The sequence below is a fragment of the Fonsecaea nubica genome (assembly GCF_001646965.1).
Source record: "Fonsecaea nubica strain CBS 269.64 chromosome Unknown Scaff19, whole genome shotgun sequence".
In the NCBI taxonomy this organism is placed as follows: Eukaryota; Fungi; Ascomycota; class Eurotiomycetes; order Chaetothyriales; family Herpotrichiellaceae; genus Fonsecaea; species Fonsecaea nubica.
This window is the reverse complement of record NW_019173692.1, coordinates 296,366-314,015: the sequence shown is the minus strand read 5'-3', so window position 1 is coordinate 314,015 and position 17,650 is coordinate 296,366. Positions and strand designations below refer to the sequence as shown.

Genomic DNA, 17,650 nt, shown 5'->3' with positions numbered 1-17,650 from the left:
CCGGCGCATTCGCTTTGCACTCAACACGCAATGCAGCCACCTTTTGTAAATGTGCACTTCCCAGAAACGAAATCGAACGTTGGCATGTTCTTGATCCTGCAACCCATCCCAGTGACCCGGTATTTCACAGCCAGCACTCCCACATTCGGAAATCCATCTATTTCTTATCTTGGGTTTGCATGTAGGTGTATCCGAAATATGCGAGGGCCGCACCGACCAAAAGAACAGCATACATGGCAACACCCGTGCCGGTATCTGCGGAACTTCCGCCGGGACCAGCAGCAATCTTGTCAGTGGCACCGACCTTGGGGGCTGGGTCACCCGGAGCGCGTTTTAGGGAGCCGACAATGAGGCCCTCCAGGATTTCGCGGGCTTCATCTGAATGGCCGACGTCTTCAAAGGCTTCGGTTGCATCTTGACCTCCTACGTCGAGGAGGACTTCTTCACCGCCACTATAAACGATTACACATAAGCATCAGTCACGAACACACGTGAAGCAGGCTGGAGCATGAACTCGACATCAAAATGCGCAATCACAATGTGGGGCAATCAGCGGTGGGGGATAGAGAGGCATTGGAAAGCATGTGGGAGCAACATACGGATGCTCGTCGACGAAAGATGAGGCATTGTAGACCTTGTCGTGGATGACCACATAGAGATCTTTCTTGGTGTTGTGCTTCGACACCTCTGCGTATGTGAGGTCTTGAGACATGGCTGCGGAGATGGGGACTGCGATTGAGTGAGATGAGGACGGCTTCTATCGAATCGGGGTTGATGAGGTGGATTCGTGTGAAAATTCGACTCGGGAGGGGAGGACAAGAGGAGGACGACGGATACGAAAGGAGCAGCGAGGGTGCGAGCGAAGAGGAGAGGATCTATCAATTGATTATTGTGTGAAGAGAAGTGCCAGATTGTCGGTCGGGGAGAGTCAGTTGTGGCCGCAGTAATTAAGCCAACAGCAGCGGCCGAGAAACTGAAAGAAACTGCGCAGGGACCATGTGGTGGAGCCACAGCAACCGCCATGCACACAATCCGGTCACTTTGGTTCATATTCGGTCGGCAAGCGAATCGGAAGGCAGGTGATGGTAAGGTCCAACATGGCGGGACTTGATGCCCCAAACCTGTCAGCCCGCTTCCGATGACTTTCCGTCTTCCACCGACTGTCGTCAACAAGTATAGTTGCGCTCAATTCCGCCCTGCCATCGCTACACTCGGCCTCGGAGAAGTTTGCCTTATTTGGTCGGCCCTTGTGGGACGTATTCCGTATCTCGTTCCAGGAATCTGGGGGATGCGGGTGGACGCGAAGGTCCCAAGCAATTATTAGCATCACGTGTTTTCGTGCGGGCAAGCAGGTCGCGGATAAGGACCCAAAAGGAGTGCGGAGAGGGTGTCTTCCATCATCTGTAAACAAAGCCAACACCACCTGCGCCCAACGAGATGCAACGATAGCACTACCACCGAAATCCCACATGCTCACCACCCAGCGGTAAATGTCAGGCCACATTGTATATCATGGTGTGCCACACACGCACAATGATGACAGCGACCGGGAATCTTACCCGACGCTGTTCGCGGGGCAAAAACTATGGTTCTCCCATGCTATCCCCCAACGGCAGCAGATGATCCAGAAAGCTCAACTCAACGGCGCCGTGGTTGTGAGTAGAGATACTGAGGCCGATGTCAGACTTGTCGACCACCTCAGGAAGAACAATGCGCCAGGAACATACTCGTACAGATACGTTGAACTCTCCCTCCGCAATGGCCAACTCGAGAATCTGGCCGACCATGCCGTCGGAGCGCCCTCACGAGTCTCGCGGCCTGTCGGCAGTACTATCACAGCCCCTAAGTCTGGAAGGACACCCTTCACTGCGGAGGATGACCAATTCCTCTGGGACTGGATGAAACCCTTCATTGACCGTGGAGGGGCTTGGAAGGGAAATGAGATCTACAAGCAGATGGAAGAGGCGAATCCGAGACATACCTACCAGAGTTGGCGTGACAGATGGATTAAACACACTCAATTTCACAAGCGACAAGTCCGTGAGACTGTTGCCCCTGAGCAGCCTCGTATGGACGAGCCAGAAACCCGTCTATCGCATAGTGTACCCAAAAGAAGGCATCGGCCAGAATTACCTGATGATAGAGGCCGCGCACGAGCCAAACCTGGGGTCGATCCAAGTCAGTCTGTAACAGCCGTGAGTGGCAGAGTCGCAAACAGGCTGCCAAACATTGCTGCTCCACATGGGGAAGGAAGCCTCACTGTCCCGACCACTCCTAGAAGTCCCGAAGTTGTTGCCGATACGCATCACGATGACAGCCAGACACAATCTCCAACAAATCCCCAGTCTACGACCCGGGCCTCATTTACTATAGAAGAATATTACGAGCTTTACGAGTTGGCAGCGACATTTGAGGGTGGACAGTTCATTGATTTCGACACGCCATGGGAGGAGTTGGCCCGGCAGCGTGGTACACATACACCTGCCGAATGGAAGCATTTCTTTATTTCAAGGATTATTCCTGACTATTGCAAAGCTAAGAATTTGACTGTGTCAGAGGCTGCTCCTTATTTGGCGGGCGAACCTGACGAACATACTACGAACACAGACGAACTGCTCGACTCCAGGGAAAAGGTTGAGGCGACATCTGTCACATCTGAAACCCAAGACGATGCCGAATGTGCAAATTGCTTTACCACCGAAACTGTCAGATGGCGACATGATAAAGAGGGCAAGCTCATTTGCGATGAATGTGCCAAGTTTGTGAGACGACATGGCTATCACAGGCCGTCGACAGCTTTGTCGGTCGACGATGCTGCGATGAACAAGGACGAAGACAAACAACCCGAAATACATGCAAGAAAGCGTCGCATCACAGACGGTCGGACCAATTCCGCCGCCAGCACCAATCTTCCCCAAAATACCAATCGTGTAGGCAGCACTAGCTCTCCAGCGCCTGTTCGCGGAGACTACCCTCAACAGGTACCGTCTGACACACCACCCTCATTTCAGCTTGAGACTTCACTCGCAAGTCGTCCGCCTGGACCTAACGAGTCAAGGAAGAGGCGTGCTGGAAAGGGTTCACAGTCGCAGTCTACGCAGGAATCCAGTCAATCCGGCACTCAAAGCCAGACCGTGGACGACAGTCTTCGACAGGAAAGCCACAATCAAACGCTACCGTCGAAAGGTCTGACAGCAGATATGCGAGAATTCCAGTCTAGGGAAAGTGACACCCATGCACAACCTTCAACCGTTAGTGAAAACGACACATCGCGAGAAGCTGCAACCGCGTTCCTGGTCTCTGTGGGAGGGAAACGTAAGCCTCCGCAAGATGAGCTGGGGGACATAAGTTGTTGGCAACACTCTTCAATCAGCATACAGAACACAATCCGTAGTTCATCACGCAGCCTAGTAGTGACGGATTCACAGTGGGATGATGCGCTCCTTCACCCTATGACTTCGTCTAACCCGCCCAAGCGTGCACGAACCTTTCGTGGCTACTCCCCAGTCTCTGCCACGCAGTCTGACAATGATGATGACGAGATGCGCAAACACTCTAGGAGATCAAAGTCGGGTCTAGCTGCAGATTTCAGTGGCTCTGCTACCCCCTTGCGAGACCAGGCATCCGAACAATTCGAGACTGCCCAGGAGTCCATCTGGGAATACGAGACAGGACCAGAAGAACCGCTTCAGTCAAACGGTCAGAGAAAGACACCACTGGCACTGTCTAATCGGCCTGAAGACATCAAAGCCGAGCTTGCCATAGCTATTGAACATCCAGAGTCTTCAGACAGGATCGACGCAGTTAGCGACGGTATATCTGATGTGGCTCATGAAGAAAATATCAGGGTGAATGCCACGAGGCTCACAGAAATAGATGAATCCGACCACAGCCAGGATTTTCTGAAAGTCCGGCGCAGGCTGAGTGACCACAGCTTCCTTGAACCTCCTCCGATTCTCTCATATCCTGCTCTTGGGAATCCGCAGGCGTCATCTGGCGCTGCAGATATGCCAAGTTCCTCGGAAGATGCCAGTGGCAAGAGGGGAGAAGTCGAGGAAGAGCAGATAGAACAAGAAACCAGAGAGGATTCGTCTCCTGAGCCTGACGGTCACGAAACAGATGAATGGATGGCTCTTCAGCAAACCCTGCATTCAAACGTCCCGGACTTGGAACCCGTGCTGTTCAAAGCCCTCGAGTCCACCAGCTTCGATTTTGGACTCGCAAGTGAAGTCGTGGAGATAATGCTAACAAATCGACGTCGTGTCCTAGAGGAGCAGCGAGGGCGGGGCCTAAGGAGCGGCACCGGAAAGTTGACTGAGCTAGCAGAAGCCAACTTGGATATGGAGGGTCTCCTCCCACGAGCTATGCGGGGCGTCTGGACCGAGACGGATGACTCTCTCCTCCTTAGTCCAGACGCAAATGATATGAATACGGTGTTGAGGAAGCATGGGCGAAACGTATGTGATTTGCGCTTCGAGTTTTTGAGGCACTTCGTGGAGGAGTGACGGATGGATCGCGAGGACCAACAGCACTTGGAAGTCAATCTGTCGCAACGGAAATGGAGTTGTCCGAGCAGACGAGGACTACATATGGAACAGCAACTAGTCGGAGAGTGGGCGAGCTGTGGTCTTTTCATCACACATTTTAAGCTGTCTATACTGGCATGCCCGCAATAGCTGGGATATTCTAGGAGAGGCCGGAACAGAGCTGATCCAGATGCCACAAGCTATTGCTAAAATGAAAGGCAAGCAGGGCAGAAAAAGTAAGGAGACAGAAGAAGAAAGACACGCGTAGCCTTTGCGTACTGTATTGCCCGCCACCTAGAACGCTACACCCTTGGCCTCCTGAGGAAGCAGTACCAGCCAGCTCTCGCGATAGAACCGGCTACAAGTAAAACAGTTCCATGCTCACTCACCAACGTCTACAGCGTCATCTTCGCTTCCACCAAGTACCAGTATACGAGTAAGCGTCCGATACTGTCTGATTCCAGCCCAGTCGAAACCAGCTTCGGGCTTCTTGGGATGGACCAAGTTCAACTAAGCCCAGCTTCGCACGCGAATCAGAGGACAAGGGCCACATCACGGATGCAAGCAAGGCAAAGGACGTTTGTCGAGAAGAGAGAAGACAGGGTCTGGTGCTGTCTGTGGGCTGTGCTGTGAATTCACTGACTGACTGACTGAGCTGTACTCGCGAGGTACTTTGAATAGGCAATGTCCCTCCATCTCCCAAGCCACCAAGATTCGGTGTTTCCCTAGATCTTTGGCAAGAAGGGGTCGGAAAAAGGGAAGAGGAAAAACTGGCTCACCGTCTGTTTTGCGGTCTTGCTATGTTTTCCCGACGTCCTCTCTCTCCCCTCTTGAGAGGGTTTCATTGAGACATGCAGCTCTCAACTGCTCACTGCCACACTACCACACTACTTAGCGACATTATGCTAATCCGTTGCTTCGACGCGGCCCGTTGGAATCATTCATTTCTTTTCCCCCTGTCCATGCCCGAAAATACCTACCTCTCCCCTACCAGTTTTCCCAATACCTACAATACTCCTGGCCGTGAAATCCCCTGTGTGATGTTCCTCTCTCTTCCATGGTCAAAACACACACGCTTTAGGCCTCCCCCGAAAACCCCGTTGTTTCCAGCGCCATACATACGCAAAAAGAAGTCGTCAAAATCTCCGGGCAATCCAAGGAAGGTAATCACCCCCCAGGGAGGCTGCCGTCAATTTTGTCGACTGAAAAGATTAGAAAAGTGGTCGAGGAATAATATACAGGCTTCCGTGGGAAGAAGCTTGGATCAGAGTCCACTAACTGCAGCTCGTTTGTCAGAACATTCCGTGCTTCCGCTCTCGGGTTATTTTGAGGCCCTTATCTTACTTGAACTTGAGATGTTCTTCGTAGAACTTGAGCATCGCTCGGGGGCAATGCTCGGATATGAGTTTCATACCGACTTTTGACCGTTTGCCATTCTTGAACTTGATGTAGACGAGTAATTGGCCGGCTTCATCTCGCTCCACCGTCTCGATCTTGGCCACCAGTTCCTCCCAGTTTTGTTTGTTGGGGAGCCACGTACCAACTTCCTCCTCGGCATGACTCGCTGACGCCTCAGTGTTGCGCTTCCGACGCTTTGCGGCGGGCTGGTCATCGGTAGAGGCTTGTGTGGGCAACTTTTGCTTGGCCTTTGCCCTCTTGACGGGTGGAGTTGGACGTCCGCCAATCTTTTCGTGGTAGTCTGCGAGGAGCTGGCGAGCATGTCTAGAAAAAAAGGGGAATTGTGTTAGCCGTGGTTGCGGTCGCGATCGCGACCCTGTGCCGACAAGATAGAGGCATTGGTCAGACGTACGGTAATAAATGCTCTTCAGGTTCCCAGGTATTGTCTTTTTGACCATAGCCTTGCCATTTGATCCAGTAGTACACCTGGCCTTTTAGGAATTTGTGATTTCGAATCGTCTCGGCGATGTACATGGCTTCTTCTTCTTCTTCAATGCTTTCCGAATCGTCGTCTTCGGAGTCGTCGTCGCCTTCTTTGGCCCCGCCTTTCGTATCATCCTCTGAAGCCCGAGTCTTGCCTTTAGAAGCCTCTGGGGCCTCCTTGTCATCCTCTGAAGCCCGAGTCTTGCCTTGAGAAGCCTCTGGGGCCTCCTTCTCATCCTCGTCGTCCTCATCATTGTCGTCGTGGGGACTCTCTTCCTCTTCATCAGCCTTGTCTTTCAAATCTCCATTGACTTGTTTCTTCGCCGCGGAGTCGGCGTCAGGCTCTGGGTCGTGAAAGATGTCGTCTGCATCTTCAATATCTTCTGTGCGACCGGTCAGCTATTGGTCAAGGCTGTGCGCGACAAACCACTGCCCGGGAGGTGAAGCTGAGGACAAAGTGGAGTCGACAATGGTCCAACCTACCGAATCCTTGAGGCATTTTGAACTGCTGCAAGCTGTGGATAGAGCGCGCTTAGTTGGATGACAGTTCTAGCACAAACTTGCGACGCGACAGGATTGAGATGTACAGTTGCACCAGCTTTCACAACGACTTTGTTGCGACGAGAGAGGGACAATATCGCGACGCGGAGAAAGCAACTGCGGACCTCACGTGGGAGATCCCTCCCCAGTCCGCTACTTTAATCTGGCGCTAGCGGTTTATCTTGGCGTTCACCATCAAGGGGCAGTGGTGGACGAGAAACAAAGGGCATCAATCTCCATACAATCCAGCCCAAACTCTCATGCAAAACAAGGAATCCACACTCCGTAGCCGTCTTTGTGTCGGAGTTTCTCAACGTCTGCCCTGCATAGTCCGTTGACCTCAACTATTTAAACTTCCCCTAGAGGCCACACACGATAGTGTCGTCAATTCTCCCTCGAAATGATAGGGATTAAGTAGCATTTCCTCTCGACTCGGTTTTTGTGAAACCCACATCCCGCAGCAGATGCGTGACGAGGTCAGGAGCACAGTTGATAGGGGATCTAGCTCAACGAAGGTCGGCTCTATCTGCAGGCAGTCCACCGTTGACGTTGGCGTCGAAGCTCTCGGTGCAGCACCAAATGTCTGGGCATTCATCCACCTGTCTCAACGACGAACGCATGCGACGCAGGCCAGATCTCTAGACGGAGACATGCATTTCCAGGCAGTTCGGGTATACACGTTGGCGAGCTCGAGTACGGCTATTGTTGGCGTGGCGCACAAGGCGGTGGCCGAGTGATTCGGACTTGATGCTGAAAAGGTGGAAGATCTGTTGGGTTAATAATATGTCACTCACGGTCGCACCTAGCGGGAATGCAAGGCCAAATCTCTGCTCCATACTCTGGCTAGTGTTGATTCAATCGCTACTGCACTTTGGACCACATTGAATGACTGGTGCCCATGACGCTCTAGTCCTCAGGCGAACTCGTATATGGTCAGAGAGATGCTTTAAAGACACAGAATTGTAGAGCCAGAGACTATCAAGCCGAGCACCGGAATGTATTTAGGACTACTAATGGTGTAACCAAGCATTCTGGCATGAAGTTTACAGTTCGAAACAAGATTAGGGCGGCGTCAACCGTTGGTGACCAGGAGATGTTCATCTTGGCTCGGGGCGCAAAAGCAGCAGGACACGAGGGTCTCCAAAATTTTGAGATGTTCGCTTCACCACTCGTGGACCAGATCTGCGGGCAGTTAACTATCACTTGGGGACACGCACATTGGATTGTCAACGTCTTATCCGACTTCAGGTTCTCTCAGGGGTAATATTTGAGACCCAACGACCTAGGAACGAAGGCCCTTTTACATCGATCCGTCTGTGCCAACCTCTACGCAGCCACTAGGCATCGACCAACTCACGCCATATTTACGCCCACGTCGAATCAGCAGAAATCCGCGACGAAGACTGAAGAGGCGGGCGAGTCTGGTCGGACCGAGATACCTTCACCATGGCGATGCAACTGGATCTATCTCAGGCACAAATTCTGAAAGATGAGACGGGAAGGCCTTTCATTGTGGTCCGAGACCAGGGAAAGAAGAAGAGAACACATGGCATAGAAGCAGTCAAGCAACACATCGTTGCCGCTCGCACGATCGCCAATATTGTGAGAACCTCGTTGGGGCCACGAGGTCTCGATAAGATCCTCATATCTCCAGACGGGGACATCCAGATATCGAACGACGGTCGCACAATCATGTCGGAGATGGAAATCACACACCCCATTGCTAAACTCATGGTCGAACTTTCAAAATCACAAGATGAAGAAATTGGTGATGGTACCACGGGCGTCGTCGTCCTGGCTGCTGCTCTCCTCGATCAAGCCGCAGACCTCATCGACAAAGGCATCCATCCCATTCGGATTGCAGACGGTTTCGACCAGGCTTGTGAGGTTGCCGTGGCACATCTGGACAAGATCAGCGACGAGATTGCCTTCAGTCGCGAGAAGCAGGAGAATCTGATCAAGGTTGCCAAAACGAGTCTTGGAAGCAAGATCGTCAGCAAGTCTCACGACCAGTTCGCGAAGATTGCTGTCGATGCCGTCATGTCTGTTGCCGACCTCGACCGAAAAGATGTCGATTTCGAACTCATCAAGGTCGACGGCAAAGCGGGCGGTTCGATCGAAGACTCTCTGCTGGTAAAAGGAGTCATCATTGACAAGGACTTTTCTCATCCACAAATGCCAAGCGAGGTGAGGGACGCCAAACTGGCGATCCTGACATGTGCCTTCGAACCTCCCAAGCCGAAAACGAAGCACAAGCTCGACATATCTACGGTCGAAGAATTCAAGAAGCTACAACAATACGAAAAGAATAAATTTGTGGAGATGATTGATATGATCAAAGCTACGGGAGCAAATCTCGTGATCTGTCAGTGGGGTTTCGATGATGAGGCAAACCACCTGCTTCTTCAGAACAAGCTTCCAGCTGTACGCTGGGTTGGCGGACCCGAGATCGAGCTGATTGCAATTGCCACCAACGGCCGAATCGTGCCGCGATTCGAGGACCTGAGCAGCGAGAAGCTAGGCACGGCTGGTATTGTTCGGGAAATGACATTTGGGACCACCCGAGAAAAGATGTTGGTGATTGAGGAGTGCGCCAATACGAGAGCGGTCACAGTCTTCGTGAGGGGCAGCAACAAGATGATCATCGACGAAGCGAAGAGATCACTCCATGACGCTCTCTGTGTTGTTCGTAATCTAGTTAGAGACAACCGAGTCGTCTATGGTGGCGGTGCGGCTGAGATTGCTTGTTCCATCGCTGTCGAGGATGCGGCCTCGAAATCACCGGGTCTGGAACAGTATGCCATGAGAGCGTTTGCCGACGCCTTGGATGCCATTCCGATGGCACTGGCAGAGAATTCTGGTCTGAGTCCCATTGAGACATTGGCCGCGGTGAAGTCGCGGCAGATCAAGGAACAGAACTCTCGGCTGGGTGTTGATTGCATGGGAACGGGAAACAATGGTATGTGACATTGCTTTGCTGGTCTTCGGCCTCTGCTGACTTGTGCAAGATATGCGTGCCAACTTTGTCATCGACCCCCTGATTGGAAAACGGCAGCAGTTGCTCCTTGCAACACAGTTATGTCGAATGGTAAGTTTGGTCGTCCTGCCATGTGATCTATGCAGCTCACGAATGTCCAATAGGTCCTGAAAATCAACAATGTGATTGTGGCGGGGAACGATGATAACGATTTTTAGACTTGTTCCGGCAGCAGCAGCAGCGCGTCAGCATTTCACGGCGTTTATGCAAAAGACCTGCATGAAGATATGATTCGAAAGAATGTACAAAATGATACCCGTCGGCAGATCGGATAGAAAAATCAAAAGCTGTTGAACGTCATCAAAGTGGCCTTGTCTGCATTGGAATTATTTCGCTTGACTTCGGTTCTCGTAGAGGACAGGTCTATGAGTCTTCACCATCTGGGGATCATCCTATGGGAGATGACAAGTCCAGCGGCAGACACAGCCTTGATCTTCTCCTACCGAAGGCGCCGTTGTTCGTGCTGTTGGCAGTGCCTCAGGTTTTCGCTCGATATCATATTGAGATGTTCTCAGAGCCTCCGCCTTGGATGAGAGAGGCAGTTTGTCTCGTATCAGCCGTGTTTGCCCCGATCATGTCGATATAAGGGAAGCCCCAATCGTCTGACCCACGATCGACAGGAGTTGACAAAGCCGGATCATGCAAGCCTGGCGGTGGAGCCAGAGAAAACATGTCCATGTTGATTGGCTCTTCAGAGGTAAGCCGCCTGCATATCAGCTCCACAACTGACAAAGTTGCGAGTCAGCATGACGAGAAGGTTTTAGTGCTCTGCGCAGTTCTTGCCCTGGGATTGAAGTGTTGTCCTGGGTACGCCACAAGCTGACAAGAATTCTCTCGCAAAATGGACAGTGCTTCGAGCAGAAGGAACATAAGAAATGAAAGACGCAATGCATGCCCAACCGTCACGAATTGTCTTCGAACGGAGACTGCCGACAGCGGCAAGGAGGGAGGAGGACGACTGGACCGGCCTGTCGGATGCAAGAATTAGGAGAAGAATTCAAAATCGTCTGAATCAGCGGACTTATCGTATGTTGAGGAAATCTGCCCAACGATCATGCAGTTGCCTGACAAACTGTTGAGCTTCCAGGCCTCCGAAGAGCAGCTGAACGAGCGGCCGAACAGGCGTCAGCGACCTGCAGCCCGCAAACACTCGTTCCACTCGCACCTAAGGAGGTTGTACCTGCAGCAGATCCGGAAATAAAAGTCAATCAGATAGTGTCTAAGCGAGACGGTTCGTTCCACAATGTTGCCCGCCATCAGGTCACATTGAGCCCTCAGCCGGTGCTTTGTCGAATCTCCTCTTCAGAACCCCCATGTGCAGCACTGCTGGCGAATCCCAAGGTACGGAGAGTATACGACTACACTGTCAAAACTCTTTGGCCGTCGTTCAAGCATCACAGCCTCGAGACCAACGAGTCCTTGACCTCAGCCTTCCTCCATCTCAGCCTGGTCGACGAGCTGCTGCTCAATTCATTCATATGGACAGCCGCGATGGCAATGTCGATGCACCTGCCTCATACCGCCATTGACAACGAAACGGTCATGTTCACCTGCCAGAACAAAGCCGTCCAGGGGATCCGGGAGCACATCGCGCGGAACGAAGCGTCGGACTCGGTGATCTTTGGAGTCCTCGCCCTCACGATCCGCGACACTAACCCACGTGTCGCCGTGCAGGAGGGCGCGGGAGAAGACTGCTTCGGGGGTTTCGATCCTCCGCTGCGATCGCTCGGGTGGATACAATATTTCTCCCACTTTCGCTGGACGCCGTCCCACATCCGAGCGACCATTGCACTAGTGGCTGCGCGAGGAGGTTTGCAAGGCGTCACGATGCCCGGTATCGCCGAGCAGATCCAGTCGACCGACCTTCTCCAGGCAAGCTTGTCGATCCGCCGCCCATATTTCACCCTCTGTCGCCTGTACCAGCATGTCCTGGACAACCACGTCAAGTTGATCCGCCCACCGCGGGAGAGACTGGACGAGGCTTTCCCAGTCATTGCCGACGCCGAGTTCAAGGATCTGCTCCTCGACATGAGAATGTACTGTCGGGAGCTAGATAGGGCCGTTGCCACCATCACCACCGCCGCCGCCGCCGCCGCCACCGAATCCAATCTTTCCGAGGCTGGTGGTGGTCACGACCCTGACAACCCTGTGCCCGCGTCAGTGGCCTGGGAAACAAATGTCTACCGCAACCTCATCCAGTACCGGCTCCTGCGTCTGCCCCGTTACGAGAACCGCGAGGAGGAACTCTGTCGTCTCGGAGCCATGATTTTTAGCTACGGCGTCATATACCCCGTGGCCCGGCCGAGACCCTTGCGTATGCTGGTCGCTCAGTTGAGGAATGCGTTGGAGGACTTTCTCTTCCACTCTTTCTCGACGCCGAGTATCAACTCCAAGACACCAACGCCCGCTTCGCACGATGGAAGTGGTGAATATGGCAGATATCCCACACATTACTCTACTACTACCACCACCACCACCACCACGAACACCACGCCGGATGGACAGTGCTCTGTTCCTCCTCCATCTCATCCTCCATCGGCATTCCTCCTATGGCTCGCCGTACTAGGCGCTCTCGCGTCCCAGACCACCGCGGATGAACCCTTCTTCCTCGATCTCGTGGCCTCCTGGTCCACCACGGTAATGGGTATCAACAGCCCTCGCCGCCAATTCACCCATTTCCGCGACCTCATGCGGAGTTTTCTTTGGCTCGACCGTGCTTGTGACAAGGGCGCACGCAAAGTGTGGACGAGACTCTGTTCCGCTGGTCATGGTGATGGTGATGACTGCTGTGAAGAACGAGAACGGGAACGAGGACGAAAACCAGGGACCAACTCGGAAGAAGAGAGTTGCATTGATTCATCTGCGTCGATGTCACGGCAGAAACATCGACAACCACAGGAGTCACAGGGAGAAAGGAACAAGGCTGGCGGGACACAGGGGTCTGGGTCTGGGTCCGGATCATGGCACTTTGGCGATCTGATATGTCCGGAGTAAGTAAGTCAGGCACGAACATGCACGGACAACGAGGGGAGGGGGGAGGTGTGTCGAATACCTAGTACCGACTGCATAAGCGCACGGGCGCACTGGGCGCATAGGAGTTTGGTCATCGCTCGTCTACTTACATATGTACGTACGTACATACATACATACATACATACATACACACATACATACCTACATACTCGCATAGTCGCATCGGTACCTAGGCAGGTTGGTAGATAGATTATCTCCATGACATGATACCTGAGTACCTAGGCACCTCCCCTACAGGTAAGAGAGAAGAAAAACTGGCGTAGACTTTTCGCATTATCATTGCTATTGTATTGTCTTATACCTCATGTTTTATTACATTCTGTTCTGTGTGTGAGAGGTCGACACGTCCGTCGACAAGAATGCAACCAGGTCATGGTTCTTCTCGCAATGGACGGACTGGACGTCAATTCGTCAGTCAGGGTTAGCTACATAGCTAGAGCCTCCTTCTCGAAAAGGGGGCAATGAGGGACAACACTATTTTGCTGCTTTGCTTGCTACTTTGTACCGTCCTTCTTGGTCGCAGTCGAGGCGGATCCCACGGCGCTGCCTCTGGGCCGTTTATATTTCCTCTTCTCCTTGCGGCTCATCAGCCCCTTCTCCCTGGTCCCCTTGCCGCCTTCCCAGAAGCCGCCGGCGGCCTTGCGTCGCCGGATGACACTCCTCCCGCACACGCCGCAGTCCTCGCTCCGGAACCGCTGCTCGCGCGAACACCAGCCGCAGACCATGCGGTCGGCGTGCTCGTTGACGTGCGCCTCGGCCGCATCGTGGCATCGGTCGCACGGGTACACGCGCTGGCAGCAGCTGAAGCGGAACCATCGGTAGCTGTGGCGGTAGTGTGCGCAGGTGCCGTTGCTTGGTAGAGGTGTGCCGGCCGAGATGCCCAGGTTTTCTTTCTTCGGCCGCCGGGGTGGCAGCGCGCCCGAGGCGAATGCCGAGGACGCGCGCAGGAACTTGACCTCGTGGATCGTAAAGGTCATTTTGGCATGACATGCGCGGCATACTTGGATCGGAGTGTCGCCACGTACCGACACCATACCCGGAGGGACGGGGAATGTCGTGGAGCACGACGCGCAGGTGGGTTGGAAGACCGACGGGAGGAGGTCGGTGATGGTACACCCTGTGACCTCGATTGTGCCAGCACGGACGCTGTTGGCGTGCAGGGCATTAGGTGTATAGGAGACTGTGAATGGTGTAGTGCACTTCGAGCAGATTTCCGTGCGTATACTCGACATGGAAGAACCGGCTATGTCAATGTTGGGTTTGATATTCGGTATGTCGAGGGGTGCTTTACAGCGCAGGCATTTGACCGAAAGTGACAGGGAGGATAAGCTCAACAGTTCAATGTTGTGGAGCTCCAAATTTGGGAACGAAATGTGAATTCCCTTTTCTGTCGAGCTCGAGGAGACTGGCAGCATGGCGCCGCCTTGTTCATTTTCTGACTCCCCGTCTTCATCCTCATCCTCAGAAGCTGAATATTCATCAGAGTTGTAGAATGATTCAGAATCGGAATCGGAGTCTTGTCGATCCCATTCAGGGGGTCGAGGGATTAATTTCACATGTGGCCTGTCCTCGTCCATGATCAGCTCTCTGGGTTCTACAGAGGCTTCCCTTTTCGAAGAAACCCCTTGTTCATCGTCGACAGGAGGCTCTGGTGGAAGTGGAACATCTGATGAAGGCACTGGAGCCGCGCTCTCTACCGATTCCAAAGCCATGGAATGAATATTCTGTGTCAGGTAATTCATATGAGCCATAAGGGTCATGTCGAGTTTCTTCCGGACATGTCTTTCAAAGGCCAGCTGGACCGTCTCAGCCTCTGGGCCACTGACTCCGTTTAGAAGGACAGTGCAAGGCTCGAGGTTATAAAGCTTCGGGACAATCAGAGTGACCTCCTTGAGCGATTGTAGGCTGGGTGGGAGCCGCTCGGATCGGGCTATTTGGATAGGAATGTTGAATTTTGTACCATCAGAACTTTTAGAGTAGTGTGGAAGCCGTCCCATGCGTGCTTCTAGCTGACGAACATCAGCTTCTCTCTTTGACAAGGCGCTGGACCTCTGCTCAGCTGTCCAGACTGGTGGACGTGGTGCCACGCGTACAGGCGGTGGTGAGGCAGGGCGAACCACGGCTGGCACAGGATCAGGGAGTCTGGGATTTTTGTCGGCATTGGCAATGATCTTGATGGTCTGCGCCTTTTCGGATGTCAGGAACCTCTCCAGGTTCTTGTCCAGCTCGTTCAACCATGCTAGTAGCGTCTTGTTCGGCGAGGCTTCGACAAGGCTGTCGAACCCCTTTTCGACGTTAATCTGAAATCCCCGAGCCATTTCGGCATTTGTGACTCTGATTGCCGGTTTGCCATTTTGAGGATAGGTGGGAGGCACTGTCAGTTGGCAACGGAGACCACCTTGCAGCTCGAATGGAAAGTCAGGGTCCGACGGAGCCAGTGCAAAGGACAAGATTGTGCCCTCATTGGTCTCTCTCCGAGCTGGACGAAACCTCTTAATCACTTGACCCAGCTCGAATTCACGCGGATCGCGCTGCTGAAGTTGGGATTGGGGCTTCTGACTTGCATTCGGGCCAGAGAGCAACGCCCTGGATCGGTGAGACAGAGGTTGGAGTCCTTGCACGGCCGATGGGCCTTGCGCAGTGTCGGGTTGTTGCTGGTCAGGTTTCGATTTAGTGCTTGTGACTCCGTCTTTAGGCTGAAGATGTTTGAACGGGCATTGCGAGCCAGCACGACAACCTACCACAGTGATTAGCTGCTCTATCACGTGGAAGTCATTGGTATGATAAACAAAGCCAAGATTGTGAGTGCACGTAACGGCCAGTGATGTGCGCAGCAGCTGAGGGTCAGCCAGGCATGAGACTGAATGCCGTGCATATTTCCATTTAGGCTACTGGAGGAATTGATTACACGGGATGGACCAATGACAAAATTAGGTGGTAAAAGACAGAAGACGGATTACCTTTGTTTGTATTGAAAAAGCGACATACCCTGGGCTGTGATTGAGCCGGTGTACCAGTGATTGGTGGTGAAATTCGAGGATGAGGTTGATGCTCAATTTGGGTGCTGACACGGCTGGTGCCTGGATGTTGGGCGCAATGCGCAAGCGATCAGCAACTGGGGTAACAACTCAGCAGTCAGATGACCGACGGGCAGTGTTTCATCGGCTGGACCATCAGGGTCCCCATCACTTGAAGCCAGAAAGGGATTCGACGCGGAGGCGCCTTGAGGGGGTCGAGAAACGGGATGGGGGCGAGTTGAACGGTGGCGAACGGGTTTTAGCCCGCGTAACCAGCTCGCCAGGCAGGGCGAAGCTGAACAAGGCAACAAAAGAGCTGCAGGCTTACTGAGGCTGGCGTCGTCAAGTGACATGATGATTGATGAGTTGGCAAAGACGATGCCGTTCATTCATCAACAAAGGTTCCTTGATTTCGGTTTTTGGTCGGCCAGATGATGGAACCGCTTGCAGGTCGGCGGAGGTGGTCGGCAGACCAAGTTCTGGGCTGGCTATTGGGATGTGAGGCACAGAAGGCGGATGATAAAGTTCCGAATCTGATCAGGGGTGGTGGATGAAAGGGTGGGAGAGGGATGGACACCGATAGTAACGAGTCTAGTTGTAGATCGGAGAGATGAGAAAGTATGAGAAGGAAAACAGAAGCGAAGGAGGAAGGGAAAGTGATCAAGTGATGCCACAGCGGCAGACTCGAGATCACAGTCCCTCTTCTTTACCTTTGATAGACGTGGTGGTGGTGGCTGTATAGACCATCAATTGAGTCATTGATGGACTGTGGCAAGTAAAGAGTTTGGATGGTTGAGTCACACAATGACTCCCATCTACATTCTTTGACACAGCGTTTCTCCTGTATGAAGAGGCGTTGAAGAAGGCGAGGTTCAAGTGCAGTGCGAAGAACCACAACGTGAGGAGAAGAGAGAAACTCGGAATGTGGACAGTGACATCATTGCCCAGAAACCGATTCACAGTGATTCCCATGGTGCCCCAGTGCCGCCCTCCCAAAGCCCCCTGGAGAGTTCGAGGCCTCCCTAGCCTCTCCCCAAGAAGCAAATACAGGGCATATCGCATCTTGTCCGTTGATCATCATCGTCTCTCTCATGCAATGAACTTCTACCACTTTCTTCTTCGGGAACTTTACCTACCCACCTACCTAAATTTCTGTATCGTAACTCAAGTGTATCAGAACTGGAATTCCGTAAATTCTGTATCCCCTGTTTTGGGTCATTACGGAGGCCGTTATCACATATTTTTATCATGGATGGTGATACTCGTACGGGTCCCAGGGAGCACTCGGGCCCCAACGTGATGAGTTCATTGCCAGTTACTGGCTCGCCTAGTTTAACCAAGTCACAGCCTAAGTTGGAGGAGAGGAAAGGGGGGGTGATACCTGTACCTCGTACGAGGGACTGTCCTAGCACAGTCCGATGCTACTTGGCTACCTAGGCGAGTTGGTTAGTACCTATTTGTGCGGCCTACAGGGTCACTCCCGCCCTCCCTCCTCTCCCCCTTCGGCTCCCCTAGGTATGCCCCTGGCCTCCCCTAGTTCCTTGTTACACCAACACACCCACCCACACTCCCCCAAGCAACCACCAACTTTACCGCCGGCTCTAACAACTAACCCC

General features: G+C 52.9%; 6 protein-coding genes across 6 annotated transcripts; 3 read left to right on the top strand and 3 right to left on the bottom strand.

The window, feature by feature from the left end:
* Positions 1 to 157: 157 nt before the first annotated feature.
* On the bottom strand, positions 158 to 712 carry AYO20_03923 (hypothetical protein; the record flags this gene model as incomplete). The annotated part of the gene is made up of 2 exons (XM_022642222.1): positions 158 to 452; positions 600 to 712. The coding sequence occupies 2 exons, from the start codon at positions 710 to 712 to the stop codon at positions 158 to 160; spliced, it is 408 nt and encodes a 135-aa protein (XP_022501879.1).
* A 778-nt stretch (positions 713 to 1,490) lies between these two features.
* On the top strand, positions 1,491 to 4,505 carry AYO20_03922 (hypothetical protein; the record flags this gene model as incomplete). Its single annotated transcript, XM_022642221.1, has 1 exon — positions 1,491 to 4,505. The coding sequence occupies one exon, from the start codon at positions 1,491 to 1,493 to the stop codon at positions 4,503 to 4,505; it is 3,015 nt and encodes a 1,004-aa protein (XP_022501878.1).
* A 1,361-nt stretch (positions 4,506 to 5,866) lies between these two features.
* AYO20_03921 (hypothetical protein) lies at positions 5,867 to 6,906 on the bottom strand (the record flags this gene model as incomplete). Its single annotated transcript, XM_022642220.1, has 3 exons — positions 5,867 to 6,248; positions 6,337 to 6,790; positions 6,891 to 6,906. 3 exons carry the CDS (start codon positions 6,904 to 6,906, stop codon positions 5,867 to 5,869), a joined length of 852 nt encoding a protein of 283 aa, XP_022501877.1.
* A 1,487-nt stretch (positions 6,907 to 8,393) lies between these two features.
* Positions 8,394 to 10,142, top strand: AYO20_03920 (T-complex protein 1 subunit epsilon; the record flags this gene model as incomplete). Its single annotated transcript, XM_022642219.1, has 3 exons — positions 8,394 to 9,906; positions 9,956 to 10,035; positions 10,089 to 10,142. The coding sequence occupies 3 exons, from the start codon at positions 8,394 to 8,396 to the stop codon at positions 10,140 to 10,142; spliced, it is 1,647 nt and encodes a 548-aa protein (XP_022501876.1).
* Positions 10,143 to 10,871: 729 nt separating this feature from the next.
* On the top strand, positions 10,872 to 12,978 carry AYO20_03919 (hypothetical protein; the record flags this gene model as incomplete). The annotated part of the gene is made up of 2 exons (XM_022642218.1): positions 10,872 to 11,010; positions 11,072 to 12,978. 2 exons carry the CDS (start codon positions 10,872 to 10,874, stop codon positions 12,976 to 12,978), a joined length of 2,046 nt encoding a protein of 681 aa, XP_022501875.1.
* A 533-nt stretch (positions 12,979 to 13,511) lies between these two features.
* On the bottom strand, positions 13,512 to 15,735 carry AYO20_03918 (hypothetical protein; the record flags this gene model as incomplete). Its single annotated transcript, XM_022642217.1, has 2 exons — positions 13,512 to 15,671; positions 15,730 to 15,735. 2 exons carry the CDS (start codon positions 15,733 to 15,735, stop codon positions 13,512 to 13,514), a joined length of 2,166 nt encoding a protein of 721 aa, XP_022501874.1.
* Between the last annotated feature and the right edge of the window lie 1,915 nt (positions 15,736 to 17,650).